Source organism: Coturnix japonica, chromosome 1 (assembly GCF_054131305.1).
Source record: "Coturnix japonica strain WE chromosome 1, WE-NBRP24, whole genome shotgun sequence".
Taxonomy (NCBI): domain Eukaryota; kingdom Metazoa; phylum Chordata; class Aves; order Galliformes; family Phasianidae; genus Coturnix; species Coturnix japonica.
Genome location: NC_140663.1, coordinates 40,897,594 through 40,922,030, shown reverse-complemented (window position 1 = coordinate 40,922,030; position 24,437 = coordinate 40,897,594). Strand labels below are relative to the sequence as shown.

At 41.2% G+C, this 24,437-nt stretch overlaps 1 protein-coding gene across 3 annotated transcripts in view; it reads left to right on the top strand.

The window, feature by feature from the left end:
* Positions 1 to 23,199, top strand: part of TMCC3 (transmembrane and coiled-coil domain family 3) — a 60,750-nt gene extending 37,551 nt beyond the window's left edge. For all 3 annotated transcript variants that reach the window (XM_032443937.2, XM_015858317.3, XM_015858307.3), the window contains exons 2-4: positions 14,856 to 15,754; positions 16,695 to 16,830; positions 18,066 to 23,199. In XM_032443937.2, the coding sequence (XP_032299828.1) occupies positions 14,871 to 15,754; positions 16,695 to 16,830; positions 18,066 to 18,368 (1,323 nt within the window). In that variant the 5' untranslated portion in view covers positions 14,856 to 14,870 and the 3' untranslated portion in view covers positions 18,369 to 23,199. The remainder of the gene's footprint in view (positions 1 to 14,855; positions 15,755 to 16,694; positions 16,831 to 18,065) is intronic.
* Positions 23,200 to 24,437: the final 1,238 nt, after the last annotated feature.

Genomic DNA, 24,437 nt, shown 5'->3' with positions numbered 1-24,437 from the left:
GGATGTAAGCTATTTTGTGCTGGTACTTGCTGTTCTTTGACTAGCTGAAGAAAATAATTCATGAATATATTTATTGGAAAAAAAAAATTAACTGTGTTTTAAAACATCATGGGCTGCACAGTCATAACAGCTGAAGTTCCTGCAGCCAAGGAGCCCGGGGTTCTTAAGTCAGGAAATATGTCAGCAGTGACAAACCCTCGCTGCTTGATTTCAAACTGGAGTGCAATCAGCTCTCCTCAGCAGTGAATAATTTAAGGGTATAAGTCAGTTCAAGCTTAACATTTTAAAATAACTGGATGGCGTTATTTGTATAGTGCATTTACTGGAGCAGTAAAAAAAACAACAGTGTATGGAAATCAAGGTCCAAGCCTTCAATTTATTCCTGTCAATATATCAGGTGGTGATGGGTGTGGTTTTTGGTAAGAGTGCCCTCTTTTAGCAGCACATTTCTTCCAAACACATTTATTGTGCGAGCACAGTTTTCATCTTACCAAGCACATCCTCACTGCTGAGCTACTGCCCTACTCGCTTCTGTAATCTCCCCATAGACCTCAGGTTGCAGCGTCAGGCCTCACTTTGGAGAGGGAGAGGAATGCCACCATTGCCAGTTTGGTGCCTGGGGCATCTTCTTCAGACCTGTGAGTTTGAAATGTCTGAAGCTGAAGAGCACCTAGAACCCAACTGTTACTTGCTAGTTCAGTCATCTTGACTGATAAGGAAGCTACTGATTATTTCCCACCCTGCCCCTCTCCGCCATGCTTATCACTGAAGACATTTATGGCAAAACGAATGACTCATCTTTGATGGACTGTTTCTTCCCCATTGATTTCTACAGTGATGTCATGGTACTTTTGCATCTGAACTGATTTCCCTGGCAACAGGGTGTGATATCAATACCTCAGCTAGTAGACGACTAGTGGGAAGAAAGTACAGAGAAAAAGGAGAGAGTATACTCTTCAGATAAAGTCTTTCAAGCATGTGAAATAACTGGAAAAAGAATTTGGCCTGGAAGGAAGTAAAGGGAAAAGCTTGAGCTCACATGAGGTATAAGCTCATGAAGTTGTATTTAACTAATAAACTATGATTTGAAGTCCTTGTGTGTGGCATCCTCCTGTATGCCAGGAAGCACCAAAACACCCTGCAGTGTCTTTCCAGAGCTTAACAGTGAAACGCTTCAGGCCTTGCTGCTTTACCCAGAGTAGCAACTGATTCAGCTTCCCTTCCAGAGCGGGCCCCATCGTCACTTGTAAATGCCATCCAAGCCATGGATAAGATAAAGCACAAACTTAGGAGTCTAGAGGTACTGATTTGCAGGTAGCAGCATTATGATCTGCAAGATACCAGGTGCCTCTGGTAACAGTTTGAGGATGAAATTTCATCTGAGGTGGCTTCAGGAGCTACGTGCCTTCTAAATCTAAGTACAGATCAAGTGTCTGGTTGTCAAAGCTGTGCTTTGTTTACTTTTGGCCTGACAGCAATCCTTGAATGTTTCAGCAGTGAAAGCAGTTGTGACATTTGATCTTCTGTGGGCAGGAGATCACAACATTTTCATCCTATAAGTTCATGCTGAGCGGGTTCTGGAGGCCACACTAACAAAAAGAGAAATAAATAGATCATGTTTTAATGCTTGGAGCCTGTGACTGGTTTGAAGGTGATTCGTTTTTGTTCCTTTCAGTTCAGGCTCATATATCTCATCTTAGTGTCTGTACACTTTGAAGGGAGGGGGAAAAACAAATTCCTCTGGAACAGATCATTGATTAAATCCGGCACGACCATCTCAATGCAAGCTTTGAGATGGAACTTGTCACTGGAACTTCTCTTATGTCTAGTGAGGTTCTTCTGAAATTTGCCCTTTTGCTTGTCAAAAATACTGCTCAAACCATTCCAGCAGGTTATATTCCAGAGGCAGATATCTAGAACTACTGCGTGGAACTTTTACCTTCTGCTAATGATAATGAGAACATCTAATAAGGCTTAATACTCCAACTCTGGTAATTCTTCTGCTCTGAAAACATTTTGACTGGGCTGGATCTATTCACTCTTAGGAATGCTGGTAAGGCTGCCAAGTCTGTCAGTGGTGACATGTACATTCACATCCAGCAGTCTCTTATAGAACCAGTAGCATCTTCTGAAGCCGTTAGATTTTCTATGAATTGCTGTGTGAGATTTTGTCTGACATCAAGGAACTGCTCCTGGGTGGGTCTCCACATTGCAGCTGGTAATGAAAGCTTAAAGACTGGGTTAAAATTCACACAGTCTGTGAGGTTTCTGTTGTGTGTAATGAAATTGTACCTCATGGAATAGCGATCTTTCTCGGATGTGTTTCTAGGAAGATTCCTTAATGATAGAACTGTAAGAAAATTTGAAGTCAGTTCTGATGCGAGTTTCAAGCCCTGTACTTTAGGTAATCAAATATCACAATATTGTATTGTAAACGTGGTGAGACCTTTTCTTCTTATCTGTTACCTCATGTGACCCCGGAGCCATCTAGAAGATTTGAGAAGCAGTAGTGAAATACTAATAAATATTTTATTATTCCACGTCATAAGTCTATTAATTTATTAACGCTCTGCTGACCCACAGCCCCAGCTCTGCATGCTGAACACCATGTAATGCACAGCACTATGCAAAATCCTTTTAAAAATCATGTTGTGAAGCCAACACCAGAAGCTATAGATCACCAGCTTTGCAGTGAGTGGAAGGGAAACAGATTTTCAATAAATAGGTAAATAAATAAGAACTAGCTGTTTTATTATAAACAGTTTATAAACTGATCTATTTTAATTGACTTTAAATGTACTTGAGAGACATTACATGGGTGCTCTGCATGGTGGTGGCCCTGGCGTTTATGACTTGGCAAATCTAAAACTGTTTGGACATGCAGCTTTTTTCACTGTGGGTAAATCTTTGGCTTTCAGGTAGCAGAAGGGCTCAGCGAACCTTTGCAATCATTTTGTTTTCAGGCTATATTGCTGCGGTCTAAATCTTTGAACATTACACAAAGGAGCACAACACCTGGTGTATTTATATCTGTACTGATCTTTCTTTTTATGACACCCTTGTTAAAACAGTCAATGAACAAGGAAGATAATGAAAAGCAAGTAAAAAGCCCACAGACTAAACGGGACAAATAATTTACTGCTTCAGCTTATTCCATGAAGCAAAGATATTGTGGTGTTTCCTTGTTGGTACCAGCATCTCCTGTACAGACATTTCTAATCTGTGCCTTTTTGTTATTTCCTTTTTGTGTTGGTGGCATTCTTTTTTGTGTTTCAGGAAAGGTTTTAGGCTGTGCAAGGCATTACAGCTCCCAAAGAGTCTGATGATTGTTTGCAAATCTACAAGCTTCCACCCTAGCTGAGACAGAATACAAGCCATGATGCTCTGAGAGTAGCTGAAACATCAGCTGTTCTTAGGCTTAGCTTACGACCCGCTTTTCTTTCAAAGCAGTGCTAATTTAAGTAAACTGGAACACATTTTTAAAGTGTGTCTCTCTTCAGACTTAATGCTGACGGTGAGTGCTTTTCTTAGCTTTGGAAAGCAATTGATAACCTGGAACCAAAATCTGAGCTACAGCCAGGCAGCTGCATGTTAAGACTCCTGCATGCAGAGTGGGGCCCCCCTGCTTGCTTACCTGCTAGGAGTGTGCTGGCACTGCAACATGGACTAGGAACTGAAAGGCAGCAGCCAAAGCAGCTTCCAGTGTTGCCTCCACTACAGGTTCTTGGACAGCCCTCTTTTTCCCTGAATTCATTCTCATATCTGTAACAACTTCTTAACATAGCAGCAAGTGCGGCTTTTTTCTGGGAAGGTCTTTGAGATGGAACATAACCTCGATCCATGGGGCTCCTGGGTTTCTGGCTTCATTTCATGGCAGGACTTGTGAAACCTGGACATACGCTGTGGGATTTTCGGTGACATAATTGGTAAAAATGCTCCTTACAGATGATTTTGAACTGAAGTTGAAGGATGACTGACTACATGGGTGAGCAAAGAGCAGCAGTTGAAGGGAAGAGAGGGATTTGCTTGAGGAACTTCTCGGCAGCACTGACTCTGTGAAAGAGCTGTGCTGCAATTTGTGAGCTTCTCAAACTTGCCAAGTAACTGACTGCAGCAAGTGAGGGGATTTGTCAGCCTGCTTCTTTGGGAGGTCTGGCTGGAGGATGTGTTTTTCAGCGTGTAGCGCAGTGTAGAGTATTAACTCACGGGGTGGAAGCTGTAATTAGTTTGGGACCGTCTGGCTCGTCTCACAGGAAGCGTGTGTTTGAGGGTGTAATGGTGGAAACAGAGCTTCATCTGCCTGTTGAGAGCGCTAAATATCTGATTTATAGACTGCGCTTTATGCTGGTTAAATTCCTCCAAGGACGTGACCAAATGAGGGATGAGGGGAAGAAAAAAAAAACACTGAGGCAATTTCCTAATGCCTTGATCTTTTAAAATCAGCGCTGTGCTTTGGGGTTTTTGTGCTTTCCCACTTTGAGCAGCCCTCGGTGTCCTGTTGGGAGTGCCCAGCTGCTTACTGCAGGCTGCCACAGGGCTCCCCACACAGGTACGGGGCTGCCAGGAGCTGTGCTTAGGCTCCAAGGACAGCAGGGCTCTTGTCTGCTTCCTTTCCCACTGTGATGCGCTTTGTCCCTTTTTTTTCCTGTGCTGTTGCTATGACTGAATATGGTAATATGTTTATAAATCTTTTACACCAAAGCCAACCATGTGATAAAGCATATCCTTTTAGTCCGGCTGAATAGCAGCTTGAGAGAGGAAAAAATGAATCTGTTCAGAAAGTTCAAAGGAAAGGGATGCAGGCAGGCTAGGAATGGAATATTGATTGTGGCTTCATTTCTAATCAAATCATATCAGTGAATAGGCGGCTGACATCTCCATAGCTCTAAAAGAAGAAAAATCTAATATAAGTTTAATACTAGGAGCCAGCATTTTGGAAACCAGTGTTTATGTCTATAGAGTGCTTCTCAGCACTCTATGTTTAGCTCGAATGGATGCTGAACAATTGCCATTTTCTGTTGATAATTTGTGTTGAATGCTCTGAATTGAGATTACGAGCTGTTTTAAAAAGGCCATCGGGCTTATTGCAGTATTCTGTGGCTTAATAAAATTATATTGAGAAGGCAGGTAGGGAGGTTGTGTGACTGAACTTCTCGTATCCTGCTTTAAATGATTCTGTTGCGCTGTAATTGCTGAAGAACAAGGGCAACAAAATTCCCTGAGCTGGATAGCCTCTGGCTTCCTGCTGGGATGTTACAACTGGGTGAGTGCAACTGTTGTGCTGAATTACATTAATCTGTGACGGCGGCTGGAATGAGGCTCTCCTGATTCTCTCTGGATAGGTCAGGGAGACTTCCAATAGCATGCAAATGAACTATTAAGAGAACCCTGAGCATCTTCTGTTGTTTTCATCCGTGTCTCAGAGCAGATGCTCAGGGCACCCTGTGACTCAGTTCCTAGAAGGTGTAAGCCACAGACGGTGAGCATCTGTGCCACAAGTTGGCCAAGCGGAAAAGCAATAGAGTCCACTTTTGAGGCAGAAGCGTGTACTCGTCTGCTCTAGCTAATCGAGGGCATGGCTGTATGAGAATCTGAAGTAGCCTTTTGCTTCATCAGGTTCTTGTTAGATGTAATATGAATCGCTCCTATCGCCATTTCTACTTAAACAATGTAGTTATACCTTTTTATTTCTTAGTAGCAAATGAATCTTACCCCTGGTGCTGGGAGAGATTGTTGGGGTAAACCAGAACTTAAGACTATTCAGTGCTGGTCTTCATTTCCTGTATCTGCTCCCATAAAGCTCTTAAGAAACATTAATGCATACTTTGGCAGTTTTTGTAACTTCAGGCAAACATTGTGCCAGGTAAAACGGATCCCAGATAAAAACAGTATGATGAAACCCACTTCAGATAAAAAGATGGGACTGCAAATATTAGAGCAAAAGCTAGATAAGAGGAAAGATAACCAAGAAGAAAAATACACCAGCTCAGCATGAATAAGCACATCGCTGACAATGTGGATATTATTATTTCTGGAGCCAGCTGTACTTATTTTTACATGAAGTTGGCATTACTGCAGTATTCTAATGACAGGTACTGGGGTTTTCCCTTCCAGAAAACCTATTTGATCAGTCCCTGTTAATATGAAGCCAGAGAGGGCGCAGCACAGGCTGTGAAGCCCTCCTTGCATCCTTTTCTTTTGTGTCTCTTAGTGCTACTGTCAGGTTACTGCTGTTGTCTTTTTGGCCCTGCTGTCGAACCATAATAACTCTTGGCTAGTTACATGCTGCACTGAGCACCGTTTTGCTTAAACCTATTTAGCATAGCAAGGAAATTCCATAACATTAATCTAAATATTATATCGTCCTTCACAATTACCGTATCTGCTGTAAGTGGTTTTTAATTTCACCGTGTTAGCTGACTTTTAGATTAGCAGCATGGTTTGAGCAGATTAGGATGGATGAATTTGGATGCAGTTTTCCTTCTGCCTTTCCTATCGCGCTCTCTGCAGTTTTGTGCGCTATGTGATGGTAGTTTGAGCTCTTCCCAGCAGGCTGTTAGGCAAAGTCACTGCTGCTTCACACCTCATTCTAAACTCACTGTCGTGTGTTTGGGAATTATTGTTGTGTTTGGTTTTGTCTGCTTTTTCTACTTAGTTCCTGAGCACTGTATTTGTGCCAAATGTGCATTCTATGTGCTTACACTGCAAAGAGGGATGTTCATCAGATGTGCCTTGCAGGTGGGGTAGTAGGCAGTGAGCTTTGTAACGAGCCTTCAGAAGTGGCAGGAGTTGGTTCCACCTTTGGCATTTGAGTTCTGTCTGAACAGATGGATGTATTTTCTCTTTGCAAACTGTGATCTGTCTCAGTTTTCCAGCACTACCCAAGCAGTGCCCAACTCTTACCACATAGGTTTGTTGGGAATGACATCAGAGGTTTTGTACAACGTTCTCCAGGCTTGTGACTCCCAGTTGTTTAAACGATAGTTTCTTCCTTTGTCCCTGAAACTTCGAAACCTGTGATTAACACTTTTGTTCCAAGCTACATGGTGACATAAGTATAATTCAGCTCAGTTTATCTTCCAAAATTGTCTGAATTGCTATCTCAAATTAATTCAGGTTAATAAATCTTGCTAATTGGGGATGTGTCCTCCAAGGATAGGAATATTTCTGAGGTTAGATAAACACTTTGCTGTGGGGTTTTATTCCTCTCTAATTGAGTGAGTCTCTTTGATTTCCTGTTCAGCTGGATGAGCTTTCTGCATTTCAGTTTTTTAATTAATTGATGTTATCTTACTGACATGTGAAAATTCTCTTCAATACAGTTTGTCTGTATTGAGATATCCTCTGTAATCTATGATAGAAATTGAAAAGTATGGCTTAAAAATAGCAATATAAAATATGGTTCCTTCAGGATGCTTAACCAAAGAGTTCATTTAAAATTTGTTGTCAGCTTCCATAAGGTTATTCTTCCCCTGCAACTAACTAATAGGTGATTAGTGCAACAAATACACCAATTGACACACAGCTAATTGTGGCCTGTATATGAACTGGAATGTTCCCATGGTTGTATTGACCCTTTGTCAGCCTCTATAATGTGAGCAGGATGATTTCTAGCCCAGTCCCCTAAAATAGAATCATCTATTGGCTGAAAAATGTCAGCGCTGTGTTTTATGTTGCTAAATCAGTTAAAAATAAATAAAGTAAGAAAGATTTTGTCTTAAAAAAAAAAATTAAACAAGAAAATGCTTTAAAGTTCTGTTATTGTGATCTTTGGGAGACATAAGGTTAAATCCATTGACTCTGCAGAGAGTTTTGGCACTTACTGCACTGCGATTAAGATAAACTCTCCGAAGTTTATTCGGAGTACTGTTGATCAGTTATGTCTCTGCAGTTCTCTGCCTTTGGCCTCATTGATGCTATTGGTATCAAGCCTTTGATATTGTGTATAGGAACACAACTGAAAACAATGTACTTCATGTATGTACGATGTGACAAATTGTGAGTACTTGCTCGTGTGTATGAGTAACTAACCTTTGTAAAAAGAGGTTATTTGTAAAGATACACAACAGTTACTGTGGAGAAGTCAACAGAACGCTCTTCAGAACAGGGTAGATTAAAGCATGAGGGCAAGGGTGGGAAGGAGGGGACCATAAAGCGCTTAGAGCAGCATATCTGATTGCTGCTGATACCTGGCAGGAGGGCGGCTGGGTTTCTGAACCAAATGGGCATGCACTGCTTGAGCCTCTAATGTCTGAATGTCAGAGGTGCGACTATTAGATGTGTGAACTGTTCTTAAAGAGGGATCCAAGCCATAACTGTAGGTTCCCAGGAGTTCCCTTAGTGTGGTGAAAGCTGGCATCTGCTCTCCTTTTCAAGCAGCCCATGGCTGCTAGTCACACTGCATAGTGAAGCAGACTGTATCTTCTGAGGCTTTTGTATGGAAATGAACTGAAAGTCCGCTGTGTAGACAGAGAGCTGCTGATGTAACAGGAGGGTTCTGAGCTTCTTCTTTATCAGCCCAGTGTACTGAGAAGGAAGAGGGGAGAAAAAAAAAAAAAAAAAAAAAAGGAAGAAGAAGCAGCCTGCTTGAGTGAGTGTCTCAGTTCGTGTACAGGACAAGATGTGATTGTTTATGCTCTCAGGATGTGCTGCCACAACATTAACGCAAATGAAAAGATCCTATGCGCGATGGAGCTATTGTTCTGTTGTTTATAAATGGAAGTTTTGCAGCAGTTAAAGCAAACAAAATACCCGTGTGTTGGGTCTTTTGTACACGAGGGTCACTGCCTGGATTTGAAGTATTTGTCTCCAACATTTTCTTTTTGTTTAGCTGTAATGTTCCTGTAACAAAGTAGGTTTTATGTAAGTGTTACTGGCTCAAAGCAATAAAAAAAAAGTCATGAATGTCAGGTTCTGATTTGAAGTTCTGTGGATTGTACTTTTTAATCATACTTACAAAAATATCCATAACATTGTGTATTCTCTGGGGGAAGGAGGACTTTGTTGGTTGTTGACTACGAAGTTAGATGCTTCACTATGAGAAGTGGTGGTCACTGCAGAGGCAAGACTGGACTGTTAAGAAATTCTCATTCATAGAGAGGCATTTAATAATTAAGCATGTATGGAGAAGGATCTCCAGGGTATTTCATGCTGTTCTGGATATTTTCATTCTTGCCACCTGTTTGAATGCATGACGAATTAATGAACATTTGTTAATGGCGTTCATCTAAACAGTGGGACTGACTATTGTGGAGCTCACCTCTTAGCCTCTTAGGAAACTTACTAGCATAGTAACTGAGTGTTACTTCATCTCTGTTTTGTTGTCCTTTGCCACCACAGTGATTTGGCATTGGCTGCTACACAGTACGTAGAGGGTGATTGGTTTGTTGAATTTGTCTGAGCACAGAAGTTGTTTGTACTGGAGCTGATTTGCTTGTTGGCTTTGTGTTGTGGAACAACCTGGAATGGGCTCGTGGTGGGTCGTGACTGAGGGGACTTCTCAGTGGATGTTGTGTTTCGAAGGATTTGGTGTTAGCAATTAAGCAGAAAACTGCTTCTTCCCTCCATTGTTCTCCCGCTGTTGATTTAATCTGAAGTAATACTACATCTAAATGCTTAACTCAGACGAGCAGTGACCCAGCTAATTTGGCCTTAGTTCTTTCCTTTAATGAGAAACTGGATGAGAGGTTATTTCGTACTTTCAGTAAGTGTTCAAGGCTGCTGGCTTGTGTGTCTCTGTGTGATGCCTGCTTGTGAAATGGCCTTGGAGCTCCCCAGCTTTTGAATACTGAAGCCCAAATATCTGCACAAGGGTATTTGGGGCTGCCTTAACAATTTCATTGCTGCAGCTATGGATGGGAAGTGGAAGAAAAAAAAATAACCGACCCCCTCTGGTAATGGCACTGCTTTCTAGGAACTGTCATTTTGTGCCAGTGGTGAATTTGGTATTAGCCCAGTATTCTGCGTCTCTCTCTTCATCAGTTTCAGGCTTTAAAATGAAGTTGTACACAGGCTGCGCAGAGCTTTGTTTCAGTTCAAAATGTTGATGGGACTGGGGCTGTTGGGCAGGAGCCAGTCTTTGACTGTGACCTGAAATAAACCCCCTGTGTTTTGGTGCGAGCTCCATACAGCTTTAACGTTTGTATTTTGACAGGCAGTAGAGGAACTGTTGATGGTGAAGGATCTGTCTTTCATATTAATTGACTCCAGCATTTTTTGAGTGGCCTCAGACCAATCATTTAACCTGGATCTCTGGTTTCCTTAGGAAAGAATGGAAGCAACATTTACTGTCAGCCCTCATTCCTGCATTCTTAACTCTACGTGACTTGTTGTTATGATATATTGAGTGCAGCTACTTCTGGATGTTATAATTAAGCAGCTTTTTAAGAAACAAACAATCAAGCGGGTGTTTTGCGGTGAGAATACTGCACAGCAATAATTTTGTGCACTGACTTTTTTTTATATAAATAAAAAACTTTGATAATCAAGCACCGGTTTGAGACTTCCATGAAGAATTCTTCTCCCATGGGTTTTAGAATGAGAGATGAGTTTGTAAGCAATGGTAAAATTGCCTCCCCAAACACCCTTCTGCTTTGAGAATATGCTGACAATTAAGAAAAGTTCAACTGCGTGTTCTTTTACCCATCAGAACCACTTTTCTTCTGGTGTGTGGATGAAAAGGAATAAAGAATTAGTCCTCATAATCTTTGCTGCTATTGCCAAACCCTAAAAAGCTCTAGAGCTGCTCTTATCCTATTTTGCATGTTTCTAGCAGACTTTTTTATTCCAAGTGCTGATCAGGTATTCCTGTAAAGTTCTTTAATAGCCTTAAGTTGTCATCTAAGCTTTTGCTTAGCTTGCACAGCTATGGCTGGTGACAAGGCTGTGTGGCAATAAATACAACATATGAACAAAACCAAAGCTTTAAACTGGATAAGACTACCGCTTGGTGCTTTGTGGTTCGCTTGTGTTAGTGAGGGGACCCGCAGGTGTGTGCTTTCTGCAGTTCCCATCCTTGTGGTATCTTTTCCCATTGTAAATCTATGGGTTTACAATCTTACCCATGACATTTGGGCACGTGGGTCCTTTAACAGGGTTAACATGGCCTGCGGGTGTGAGCTTTGGTTACTTTTGCAGATGGCGAATGAGAAAACTGGTGTATCATCAAAATGCTGATACAGTCCCTACCCTTTCTTCTGTGCTTGTGTTTTTTAAGCACTATTGTGCTTAAAAGCTCTGAATGCTTCTTCATGAATGGCAGGTTGCCTTTCACCCAGCTGCCGCTTTGACCCCATGTGCTCAGGGGAATGGCTTAGTTACAACTCTGCTGTGCCCTTGGTGAACTCTTGGTCCTATCTTAAGATAGGAAAACAATTCTCCTATCATTTTATTTGGGAATCTAGACTATTCTAAACTTCACAGAATTTAAACTGACCCTACAATTGGTCTGCTCATTTCAGAAGTAGATTTACCACGTGCTAATTGATTCTTCAGCTCTACCTTTTCCTGCATGCAAAAGCAATGAGTCTGTCAGCTGATGTAATCCCTTGACGCTCTTGTTTTTCTTTCCCTATTGTTATGACCTTGAGGTTCCAGGAAGGCGCAGGGCCGAAGGCAGACCTTGCTGACCGCTGGAAACTCCAGTGAGGGAGAGGACACGAAGGAGAAGGGATCTGATTGGGCGTATATCCAATTATTACAGTGTATTTTTAGAGTATTTTGAACTCAGGAAGTAAACATTCATTGCTGTGTAGAGGTTAGAGATGGACCCACCCATTCTTGGAAGTACATACAGCTTGTCCTCAGTAATATCAGCGATGGATCTGCCTTGTGTGTGTTTGCAAGTCAGTGATTTATTATAGCATGCTTTTGTGCCAAAGCTTAATCAAAAATGTCTTGGTTGTTTCAGGAAACTATTGTTCTGTGCTCAGCTTTTTCTCTTTCCTGAATCTGTTCAGACCCAGTAAATGTATTCAAAGCACTATCTGCAATGTGGGATACATATCTAGTATCAAGCAGCTTTTCAGCTGTTTGCCTTGGTTGCTCTTCTTTCCCATGTGAGTCTTTGGAAAGATCCCAGTGTCCTGTGTGAATCTATTGTTGTGTAATTTAAGTGCATGTTTTAGCTACCATAATGGTATTATGAGTATTACCACTTCAAAAATGGTCACTGTTTTTTCCCCACTATAGTTATATTCCTAAGACTTGTTCAATAATCATAATAAATACAAAAAATTGAAGTTAGCATTGAGCCACCTATGACTTCTGTCACCTTTCAAATTAGATGTTGTAGTAATAAATATCAAATGCTGTCCCATCCATGTGTTCCATCTGTGCTAAATACAAAAATGAGATGGCATCACTGAAACGTATTTCTTTTATCAAATGCATACAACATGTTGTTAAATTATATATGTTTATATCTCTACAAACAACTTGTGTCCCTTTTCAATAATTAAGCACATTGATTATTTTAATTAATTATTTTAAACAAAGTGGTAAAATGCAGAGCTATTAGGCTACAGTACTGGTTTGATCCTTGAAATAGACTCCAAGTCTTAAGTGTCACCATTAGCCAATATTCTCCTGAAGAAACTGCCAAACCCAGAGCTGTTCAGTCAGCATTTCTTCCAAGCATCCATTTATTTTGGAGATCAGGAAACATGAACTTCTACTTTACCTTCTTTATACCACTGCCAGATCCCAGGTCTGCTAGAGCTGTTTTCACATCTACAATATCATGGTTGGAAAGGCATAGGTGGGCGGGCTGTTTTAGCCCAATAAATTTAAGCGGTAGAGGCTTAGCCATGAAGGCTGCTGGCATTAGACCTTGTGTTATCACAACAAATTATTCTTTCCTACCAGAAGCCTGCCAGTTTTTTGCAAGTTTTTATGAAAATAAAATTTAAAAGCCTCATCAGCATGTGAAGTAAACACATCACGTTTGGTTGGGGTGGGAAGTGTCCTGTGGGCTTTATTAGTTTCTTGTGCGAGTTTTGATGGAGTGCTTTTTATTTGTGAAGCGGATGCTGTTGCCTGTGGCCAGCTTGGCATCGTGCTGGTTTCCTGAGAGAGCAATTTGTGGGGAAAAAAAGAAACATTAGGGAAAGGAGATTGATGGACTTTCAGGCCATTGTAAACAGCTTGTTAATGATCGTAGAATCATAGAATGGCTTTGGTTGGAAGGGATCTATCCTATCTTAAGATAGGTCTCAAAGATCATCTGGTTCCAGCCCTTCTGCCACAGGAAGGGTTGCCACTGACTAAATTAGGCACTAGACCAGGTTGCCCAGGGCCCCATCCAACCTGGCCTTGAACACCTCCAGGAATGGGGCATCCACAGCTTCTTTAGGCAACCTGCGCCACTGCTTCACATCCCTCTGAATAAAGAATTTCTAATCCAATCTAAATTTTCCCTCTTTTAGTTTAAATCCATTCTTCCTTCTCGTCTCACTGTCTACACACCTCTTCCTTATGTTATGTTATCCTGTTGTGATGACTCTGAGCAGTGCAGTAGCAAAGAAAAAAAAAAAAAAAAAAGACAACCCTGTAATCTTCTGTAATCCTCAGTAATAGAAGGGTAAGAATATAAAGCAGGAGCAGAGATGATCTCGTCTTTAAAATGTTCAGGGACATATCCAATTTCATGGCTGTGTTACTTCCTCCGTGTTTGTAACTCAGCACAGTGGGCACAGGGTGAGGTTAGCTCTTGTGGTCAATATGTGTGTGACTTGTGTCCCTCAGTGGGGTACCATGTCTTGTTCCTGAGTCTCTTTTAAGGGCAACAGAGGAATGCGGGAGTGAATTCCCAGGAGGGCCACCAATAGTGCCCAAGGTTGGGAAAACAAGCCTTACAGCAGTGTTTAATGATGGTTTTGGTTTCATTCAAGAAAGAGCAGTGATGACTGGATAGATATGCATGCAGAGATCTTGCTAAAAAGAATTCCTCAGTATTACAAACAATGTTAAGTAGCGTGTTGGAAGTTAGCCTTTAATGCAGTATGTCAGGCCTTCTGAAGCAATGAGCAGTCAAACATTCAGCAGTATTCAACCATTGCATCTTTAATTTTCCACATTTCAAGGTGTTCAGCCAGGTGTGCAAAAACTTCTGAGTGTGATGATCTTGAACAGGAGGAGCATTTGCCAAAAAGAGGCTGTATCCTAATAAAATATACTGTTCCCTGTAGAATGAAAGATCTGTTTTACCAACTCTATCAGTATTTGACCATTTCTATGAGAACAATAGAGCAATTAACAGTTGTGTTCTCTCTGAGGTTCTTAATGTTAGTATCTCTTCCTAACCAGGCATTGTTCTGATGATCCTGGAGAATGATACTTGCATAATTTTTGTTCTGGTTTGTCTTGCTTGCATTTTTTAATGGAGATGAGGCAGTTCCTTGTTCTGATTTTCAGTGAGGCAGAGAAAAATGCCTCTAATTTCGATGAATCATAGAATCATAGAATTACCCAGGTTGGAAAAGACCTTGAAGATCATCAAGTCCAACCGCAGCCTAACCAGTACCGTAACTCTGAAAACCCTACACTAAATCATATCCCTGAGTATCACATCCAAACGGCTCTTAAACACAACCAGGGACGGCGATTCAGCCACCTCCCTAGGGAGCCTATTCCAGTACCTAACTACCCTTTCTGTAAAGAATTTCTTCCTAATATCCAACCTAAACTTGCCCTGGCGCAACTTGAGGCCATTTCCCCTCGTCCTGTCACTTGTCAAATGAAGCTTGCTACAGTAAGATACCTTGCATTCTCTGCTTTTTATAATTCCATGCAGAAATGGAAAGTGGGATTTCAAAGATAAAAATCACATTCTGGTTGTCTTTTTTCTCTCTCCTCAGGTGGAAAGACATGACATGAATACTCTCAGTTTGCCGCTTAACATTCGCCGTGGAGGCTCTGACACCAATCTGAACTTCGATGTACCAGATGGAGTCCTGGAGTTTCACAAAGTCAAACTCAGTGCAGATAGCTTGAAACAGAAAATCCTCAAGGTTACAGAGCAAATCAAAGTCGAACAAACAGCTCGAGATGGAAACGTGGCTGAGTACTTGAAACTGGTAAACAGTGCAGACAAGCAACAGGCTGGACGCATCAAACAAGTCTTTGAGAAAAAGAACCAGAAATCTGCCCACTCCATTGCCCAGCTGCAGAAGAAGTTAGAGCAATACCACAAAAAGCTCAAGGATATTGAACAAAATGGATCTTCCAAAAGTACTAAGGATACTTCCAAAGACAATTTGAAAGATATTCAGCACGGAAAGCCTCGTACCTCAGGGCATGGAACAGAGAGCAACAAGTCGAGCGTGCCAGGCGTATCCTTGACACCACCTGTCTTTGTTTTTAGCAAGTCAAGAGAGTTTGCAAATCTGATCCGAAACAAGTTTGGTAGTGCAGACAATATCGCTCATCTCAAGAACACCCTGGAGGAATTTCGACCAGAAACAAGCTCTAGAACCTATGGAGGCAGTGCCACCATTGTTGCCAAACCGAAATACGTTAGTGATGATGAATGCTCAAGTGGGACTTCTGGCTCAGCAGACAGCAATGGAAATACTTCATTTGGTCCTGCCACAGCAGGTGCCCTGGACAGCCAAGGAAAGCTTTCCATGATTTTGGAGGAGCTAAGGGAAATCAAGGAAACACAGTCGCAATTAGCTGATGACATAGAGAATTTAAAAACACAGTTTAAGAGAGACTATGGCTTTATTTCTCAAATGTTACAGGAGGAAAGATATAGGTATTTTCTTTTAATTGTTCTCTCAAAATGAGTTTTATGGACATAGAAACTATTTGGAAACTGTGTGCTTGTGTGTGTGCATGTGATACTTTAGAAGTAAAAAGCAATTCCAACTGATATCTAGTACTAAAATATTCCACGCCTCCCAGTAACTGCCTTACTGAAACTGACAGCTGCCTTACAGCTGTGGCATCTTCAGTGCTGAGTACCTTGTGCAAACACTTCTCAGGCACAATGCTATCTGGTGGACACAAGGACACAGTTTACACAGGTGTGGTGTGATTTTAAGTACTGTAGCACAACCTCCTTTTGCATTTGCTACCTGTAATTAACTCCTTTGCCACTGTGGGAATTATGACATGTTTTGCAGAGGGTTTGCACCCACTTTATCTACATGTGCCAGGGAAGTATTTGCCTGTTTGTGTGCTAAACCAGGTCACCAACTGACAAAAAAGGTTTAGCTTTCTGCTGGTTTAGTTGATTTACTGTGTAGAGATGTGTGCCAGATCGGGCTGTATGTGAACTATAGGATGTTACAGCTGTGACTGAGGGGGAATCCAGGGAAAAGCGTCTTTCCTTTCACTGCTGGTGAGTTGTTATCTGGCTTACACTTGCTTAAGAAGCCATATTTTCATGTCTTAATGAACAGGGAGAAACATGAATTGGATGCTTTCAGCCCCTGGTTTGTTGTTATATAATTCACCAGCGATATGCAGATTTTTGCTCTTTAATATGTGCTGCCAGCAGTGAACACTCACAAAAGGCTTTTGGTTTGTTGAGTAAATGCTTGTGAAGTGTTTCCAATAATGCTACTGATTTCTGATGCCAATTAGATGAATCCATACTACTGAGAAATTACTTTTAAAAACGTGTGATTGTTTTCTTGATTTAGCGCTACTTGAATAGAAAGCACTAAATTTAGACCTTTTTTCCTGAAAAGATATGAAAGATTGGAAGACCAACTAAATGATCTCACTGATCTTCATCAACACGAGACAGCAAACTTGAAACAGGAGTTAGCCAGCATAGAGGAGAAGGTGGCGTACCAGGCGTATGAGCGATCACGAGACGTTCAGGTACTTTTTTATGCTTATCAAACTTATACTGTTTTCTATAAATCTTGTGCTGTAAAGCATTTGCATCATTCTTCATTCTTATATACAAAATTGTGAGGAAAGACTTGAGCCTGTGTTTTGTATTTTAAGATGAAACCTCGGCACCTTTCAATTAGTGATACATTCTCCGCTTGTTACAATAGACCCAGTATTTTACCTGCTGGAATTGAGGTTACAATATAGGCAGGCTTATGGATGAAGAATGGACAGTGTTTTAATTTATTGCACCAAAGAAGGAAGTATTTTAGTCTATTGACAGCCTTAACACAAACCTCTTGCTCATACTTTCTCCAATATGTACTTGTATTACATGACAATGTTTATAATAAATTGAGTTTAAAGTGAGAACTGATAGACTTGTAGATTAGCTGTTATAATGTAAGAATTTTAACCTATTGTTACGATGGCCCCTACAGTGTTCCCATGAGAAGTTTTGTGTGTGGGTGATTGATTCAGCAACCATTTGACTCTAAGACCATTTTTAGTCCACTCCAAAGCAGAAGAGAAAAATCTACTTTCTTTAGAGCAAATTGTGAAGTGGAATGTATCATGAGAGAGAGAGAATGCTGTGCAGGCATCACTACAGATGTCTCCACTGCATGTTGTTCACTTGAGGTGTGGACGAATGAACCTTGACACTGTGATGGAGCGAGGAATCAGTTAAGATACTGAGAACTCAGGCCCAGCACTCTGCACTTGGTGGCTGTGAGGACAAAAGTGTTGTACACCAGAGAGGTGGCCTAAGTCAAATGGTACATGTTACGCAGTAATTTAATTAGTGTCAGAGTAAGTCATTACTGCCGTAATGTTTTCTGTAGTGTGTGCAAAGAAACTCACTTTGACACTGTTTTAATGCAGTGTCAGTTGCCATGGCTACAACTTTCCCAGGACTTTCTCACATCTGTATATACATGTTATCATGAACATTAGAGCCATGATAATATTTCTCAGGCATGAAAAATGGAAATGCTATGTTTTGGACAGTGTTGTCAGACTTAATTATGCCCAAGCAGGCAGTGGTACATAAAAGTAGATAGATGCGTATGTTTATTTTTAAAAGAGCTGCTGTTTCATTCAAGTTTTAGCTGTCTGTTATAGATGATGCTTTCTATTCTAGCTGATGGATGGTCTCGCTGCTAAAGCTAGAAGTGCTGTGTAGGGATAGAGCTGCCCTGATTCTTGTTTTCTATCTGTAGGAAGCCTTGGAATCATGCCAGACCCGGGTTTCAAAGCTGGAGCTCCATCAGCAGGAACAGCAAGCACAGCAAACTGAAACAGTTAATGCCAAAGTGCTCCTGGGGAAATGTATAAATGTTATCTTGGCCTTCATGACTGTCATCTTAGTGTGTGTTTCTACTATTGCGAAGTTCATTGCTCCGATGATGAAGAGCCGTTTTCATATCATCTGCACTTTCTTTGCAGTGACACTGCTGGCAATATTTTGTAAGAACTGGGATCATATCATTTGTGCCATAGAAAGGATGATTATACCAAGATGAAGCTGCTGGTCTAGCTGTTGTTTTTTTCTCTTCCTCTCTGTTTTTAAGTGCTGTGTGTTTACAGTTTCTTTTTTGTCAGTTTAAATGTGCAGACTGAATGAAGAAGCCTACAAAGACTCCCAGACTGTAAGGTGTAAATATGTAAATGTGTACCTGTTGGCAGTCAGTGGGCTGTTCAGTCAGGTTGTGTTGAACTGGCCGTGTCTGTGATAAGCCGCTCTCTTGTGTCAGTCTTCTGCCTTAAGCCAACCGGTTGTCCACTCTACAAGCCTGTGACCACAGAAACAGTGGGATGCTATGGGAGGTATCCAAGCCATTGCAAGTGTGAGGTGTTCTTTTCACTGGAGTGAAGTGCAAGGAGTGTGATCACAAGGAAGCACGTCACAGTGTGTATCAGTCCTTTCAGATAAATCAGTTTCTCTCTGAATCCAGCTACTGTAAGCCAAACTGTACAGTATTAATAATTCTGGTTTCTAAATTAATGTGTAACGATATTTGGAGTTTTCAGGACCAGCAAAACCCGTGATGCTTCTGCTAGTAACCCTTTGCACAAAGAGTTCCTTGTTCAAAAATCAGACCGCTGATGACTAATGACCACAATTAGCAGTTGTTCTGTTGTCCCTTATCACGCTCAAGAAAAACATGAATGTGGCATAAAGCTTCCAAAGATGAAGAACTGAATTAAGTAAGATCTCCAGGTCACTTCATAAAGGAGTGAGGGTGCAAGTGTCACTCGTGGGTATTTTTCTGTGCAGAGAAAAGTGCTCACTTGCTTCAGGCACTGAAAGTGGCAACAGTTAGATTAGCCTTTGCTAGCACTGAATTGTTGGGCTTTCCTGCAGAGCAAATATATACTGGGACTCTGGGTACAGTGGATTTTTTTCCCTTATGTCAGATTAAACAATGCAGCAGAAGCATGAGGGAACTGATCCTTAGGGGAGTTAAACTTCTGTAAATAGACAAACACTGTGCAGACTCTCTTAACAGACATTCCTGAAACTAATGTATTATCATACAATACCACAACTAGGAGACAGGGATGGGTTTGTTTTCTTATTAGAAATTATTTTGTTTAGGAACTTGAGTAAAAAAAAAAATCCCTGAAATCTGCTTGGCTCTCAGCCATTGTGTGGAACCAGATCTTTAATAAAAAATCAAGAAACAACAACAGAATTCTCCTCTGTATTAAATGGGAGGGGAGGAAGGGGATGGGGAAAGGGGGTGTCTCTAGTTATGTGATGTTCAGTGTCACGTTTAAATAACTGTCATTACGATTTCTTTTCCAGTTGTATTTGTTATGCTGTCTTTACAGAAGGGGTAGAAAGGAAACTGCTTTTACTCAGTCGTAAAAGTCAATGTAGAAATTCAGGAATCTTTATCCTGAGGAATAGGGAGGCAATGGAAGAGCTTTGACATTTTATGGCTGCTGGATTATCAGTGACTACAGTTACCTTTTGTATCTTCAGGGAATGAAAAAAGGACCGAATTAACTGCATAAGTAATGATATGACTTGGCATTTAAAAAAAAAAAAAAAAATTAAAACACTATAAGGGCCATTAAAACTTTTTTGTACGTGCAACAACTCTGAAAAGATACCAGGAAGGATGGCACCTGGCCTGCAGGCACTGGTAATGGATCAGATCAGGCACACCCATGTTCATAACCTGGTCCTGCCCAATCTTCTGAGGAAGGTATAGTGGAAAGCAGAAGTCCTGCTGCAAGTGGCATCACGTCATAAAGCCCAGATGTACCGGCGGTCTCTGCTGTGGCTGGAAGAATTATTAGATAGATACATTCTTCCTTATTTTTTTTTTCCCCTCTTTGCCTTTACGTCTGTATTCCCTGAAGAGGAGCATGTCAATTGTGTTACACATAAACCTTGTCTGCCTTAATTGCTGCACGTGCTCCTGCTGCTGCTTGGTGCAGGAAGGCCTTTCTTCCCACTTCTCTTAACCTGTCTTGGCACTGTACACAGCAGCAGGCCTGCAGCTCCCCCTTCTAAGTATCTGCATTTGGCCTCCTTTCTCAGCCAGCTGATGAACTGAGATTGCCTCCACTGATGCAGCTCATAGACTTATCTTCACAGGAAAGTCTGTTTACAATTTTATATAGATTAGAAAGATGAAGAAAGAAGTAGCTCTTTCCTGGCCCTTACATCACAAGAAAGGATTTCTTTTTGTGCCCTTTTGATGTACGTGAGACTTCCTTGGTCTTTACTCTTTCAATATTCATTTTTAAGAAGGCATATACTATATTTTTAATTTGTGCTTTTCATTTTTTAGATAATGTACATGCTTCTAGTCAGCGTCCATTGCTTTCTGAAGCCATTTGCTAAATAACAAATAATCCCTATCACATTCTGTTCTCATTTCCCAGACCACGAGCATCTCCATTTGCTCCAAAAAAAAAAAAGAAAAAAAAAAAAGCCCATCAACAATTAAAATATGAGAATCCTGAAGGTGATCCTCAGAAATGCGTGACTCCTGATGTTGCTCTTTTGCCTTCCTTATTACAATCCGCCTCCTTCTGCTTGGGCCGCTCAAGAAACCACTGTCCAGCATTTTGTTACGTGGGTTCGTAAGGGTACATGCAGAAGGAAGTTATACCATGCATTGTTTGTTTTACTTAAAAACTCCTTTGCCTGATGCACAATTAGTGTTTAAAGAGATGAAACTCCCTGTGCTGGTGTATGTAGTTAAAAATGAAACACCAGGTAGCCACCGCTTCTTGTAACAAAGGTACTTGGTATCAGGAGGCAGTTGGTACATCCTGAGGATGCAAAGGTTTCTGCACCAAGGTCATCCCTTTACAACACTGGAAGATGTCCTCTGTGCAAAATGAAGGTAGAACATAAAATCAATGGGCCTATGAAAGATTGCTCACTGTCTTGATAAAGTATCTGGGGCCAAATTGGAAACAGAAGGGCCTGGCATTTCCATATTGGCTTTATCTGACAGAGGATACAGAAAAAGCTGTAGGCTCTGAGTAATGTTACTTACGCAAATTAAACCACCCTAATGGATAAACGGGCACAGTGCTTCTCTGGGTTATTTCCCTGCTGTATTTAAATTGCTGGGTGATGTGACATGCATCGAGAAATCAAGCAAGATGTGAAGGGCAAAAGACAGGCTGCAGTGTGAGGAGCTCTGCCAAGTTTGTTTCCACCCAAAAGGGAGGGAGGCCTCCCCTCCTGCATTCACCTGTTTCTTACCTCATGCTGGTATGGCTGTGTTTTGCAGAGGACTTTGATTAACTTCTCAATCCACTTTCTGTTGGGACAGTGTGAGCTTTTCTGTTCTCCTACAACACGCTAAATGTCATCCTTAGTATACTTACTGCACTTACTCATTGTCAGTCTCTCATACACTCCCATTCTACAAAAAATTGCCTATGCCTGATGCTGCCTGGTAGTCAATTATTTCACTTCCCTTTGATGTCATTCCCTAAATGAAATGTCCTCCAGTTAATTTGTAATGCCTGTCCTTATGGTTTAATTTCAAAACACCTGTGTTTTGCAGCATCTCTGATGCAGGACCATTGCACGTGGACCTGGTACCTGCTGTATATGGAGGGTCTTTAAAACCCAGTGTTTTTCTTTGAACAAAACCACAAATGTTTATCTGGGGACTAGAAACAGAATAGGCGAAGCCAACTTGCTGTAGGAAAGATACAATGACTGGAAGTTGAAGCTAGGCAAATCCAATGTACAAATCCAGTGTAAACATAGGTTAGTGATAGCCAAGAGTTATGAGTTGATTGTTAGCCACAGAATAACTTAGGCAAGGACGCAAATATTTTAAGCTCAAGTTGAATGGCATTGTTCAAGGAGGAATCAGTCCAGGCTTATGCTTGATCCAAAGTCAACTACATAAACAAAGCTGGTGCTTTCTGGAAATAAAATCGATGAATGAGAGAGAATCTGGGAAAACAAACCAAAATAGGAGCTTGTGGTTCATTTAGTTGGTGTGGGATTTTGGAAGCCAAGCCCATTTCTACTGTGATAGAGATATATTACTCCTGGATTCAGTGGTGCAGCAGAAGGTAAACAGAGATTAACGTAATTAAACATTTTAATTTGGATAACAGAATTTAATCACTTCTCAAAGTCCAGCTAGGAGCTGCAATCAGGCGAGTTTACTCTCCTCTTTTTTAATCAAGCAAATATCTGTTAATGGTCTGTGGTTTTTTTTGTGTGTGATTTTTTAATTTTTTTTCCCATTTACCGTCAAGCCAAAATTTGGCCTTTAATTACTTATATTGTTCCCTTTTAAAAAGCAATAGATGATGATGAGGGTCTTGTTTCCAAATGGAGTTTGAATGGTCTCTGATGCTGCATAGAACCCAGGAGAAAGAATCAAATCATTGCACACTGCAGCAGTGAAAGACTAGGAAAATTCTCATATTAGCTAATGGAGTTTTGTATTGTCCTTAAAAAAAAACACATGGAGATGATGCTGTGTGTAAAGGCTGCATAAGAACTGTTAAATGATCTCGTACAGCTGATTGGCTTTATGTGTAGCATATGAAGTTACACTGTTGTTGGAAAGTTTTGCACAAAGCCACCCTTCCTTTCTTTTTCTTCTTTCCTTTCCCCCACCACCAAAAAGCTGTTAATACTAACCTGTACCAGAAACTGTCTGTTTTAATAGACTAGAGTGAATTGTCTCAATGTGCAATCTCCAACGTTTCTCACAGTGTATTCATTTTGTGCACCACTGTGGAAAGATGCAACTATAAAACTGTATTTTTTGTACATTTAGTTGTGTAGTCATGACCGCCTCTAAGGTGCCACTGAATTTTTTTTAATAAAACATATTTACATTTATTTGATGATGGAAGTTGTCTCTTAAGCTTACTGTCTGATCACTCCAACCCATACTGGCTTCTCTTTGTCTCAGTAGCACTGCTATTGAACTGAAAGAACGCTTTAAAGTACTGAAGAATCTGCGCATTGTGCTCTGCTGTAGTTCTGATCCAACTGGTCATTTGAATTGTATTTACAGCTGTGTCAAGTAGATCTGCAAACATCAAAGGAGACATCACGCTGCTATTCGCAGAGCTTGCATGAACCTGCTCTGCAAACATGGTGTTATTGTGCCAAGCATCTGGACTCACTTTGGATTACTTTTTCAGAAAACAGAATTTGAAACCAAAGTGAATTTTTTTTACGCTGTCATAAATCTTGGTCATGTGCCACAAAATCTAATATGAGATGTGCCTAATAGCTGACATAGCTGACATGAAGCAATGCAGTTGTATTTCTTTTTCACAAAGCAGAGTTTCTGTCATCTGGCACTGGCAGCCAGTAGCAGTGATCTTATTTTTACACCATGAATGGAGAAGGAACAGTGCGGTAACAGTGTTTTGCTTTGGACTCATGCTGTACTTCCTATATCCTCCTATTCCTCCATTCAGTTGCTCCTAGGTCACCTGCAGACTGATCTTGTCATGCTGAGTCTTGCACAGATGCCTGGAATTCAACTTCTATATTAAGACTAACTCAATTCACAAACAGCAGGATCCCCCCCCCGCCCCCAGCCGCTAATAACTTCTGCCCTTTTCTGAGATGAGCTGAATAACACCTGCTAACACACCAACAAACCAGACATAAAAATGGTTTCTCACTCATCATCCATTCTGAGCTGCTTGTTTCTGTGGTTTTGAAGAGTGCACAGCACACCTTGACCAGCGTTTTCACAGAATCACAGAATACCCAGAGTTAGAAGGGACCCACAAGGATCAAAATCGAACCCTAAGTTTGCGAGTGTTGTCCAAACAATCCTTGAACTCCAGGAGCCTGGGGCAATGACCACAGCCCTGGGGATCCTTTCCATGCTCTGCCCCTCTGCTCCCTGTGAGGAGCTGCAGCCGCCATGAGGCCTCCCCTCAGCTCCTCTGCTCTGCTTTGAGCAAACCAGGGCCCTCAGACACTCCTCATACCCTTGCCATCAGTTTCTTCACCATCTTTGTAGCCCTCCTTTGGATGTTCTCTAATAGTTTTACATCCTTCTGATACTGTAGTGTCCAAACCTGCACCCAGTGCTTGAGGTGACATCACACAGAGCAAA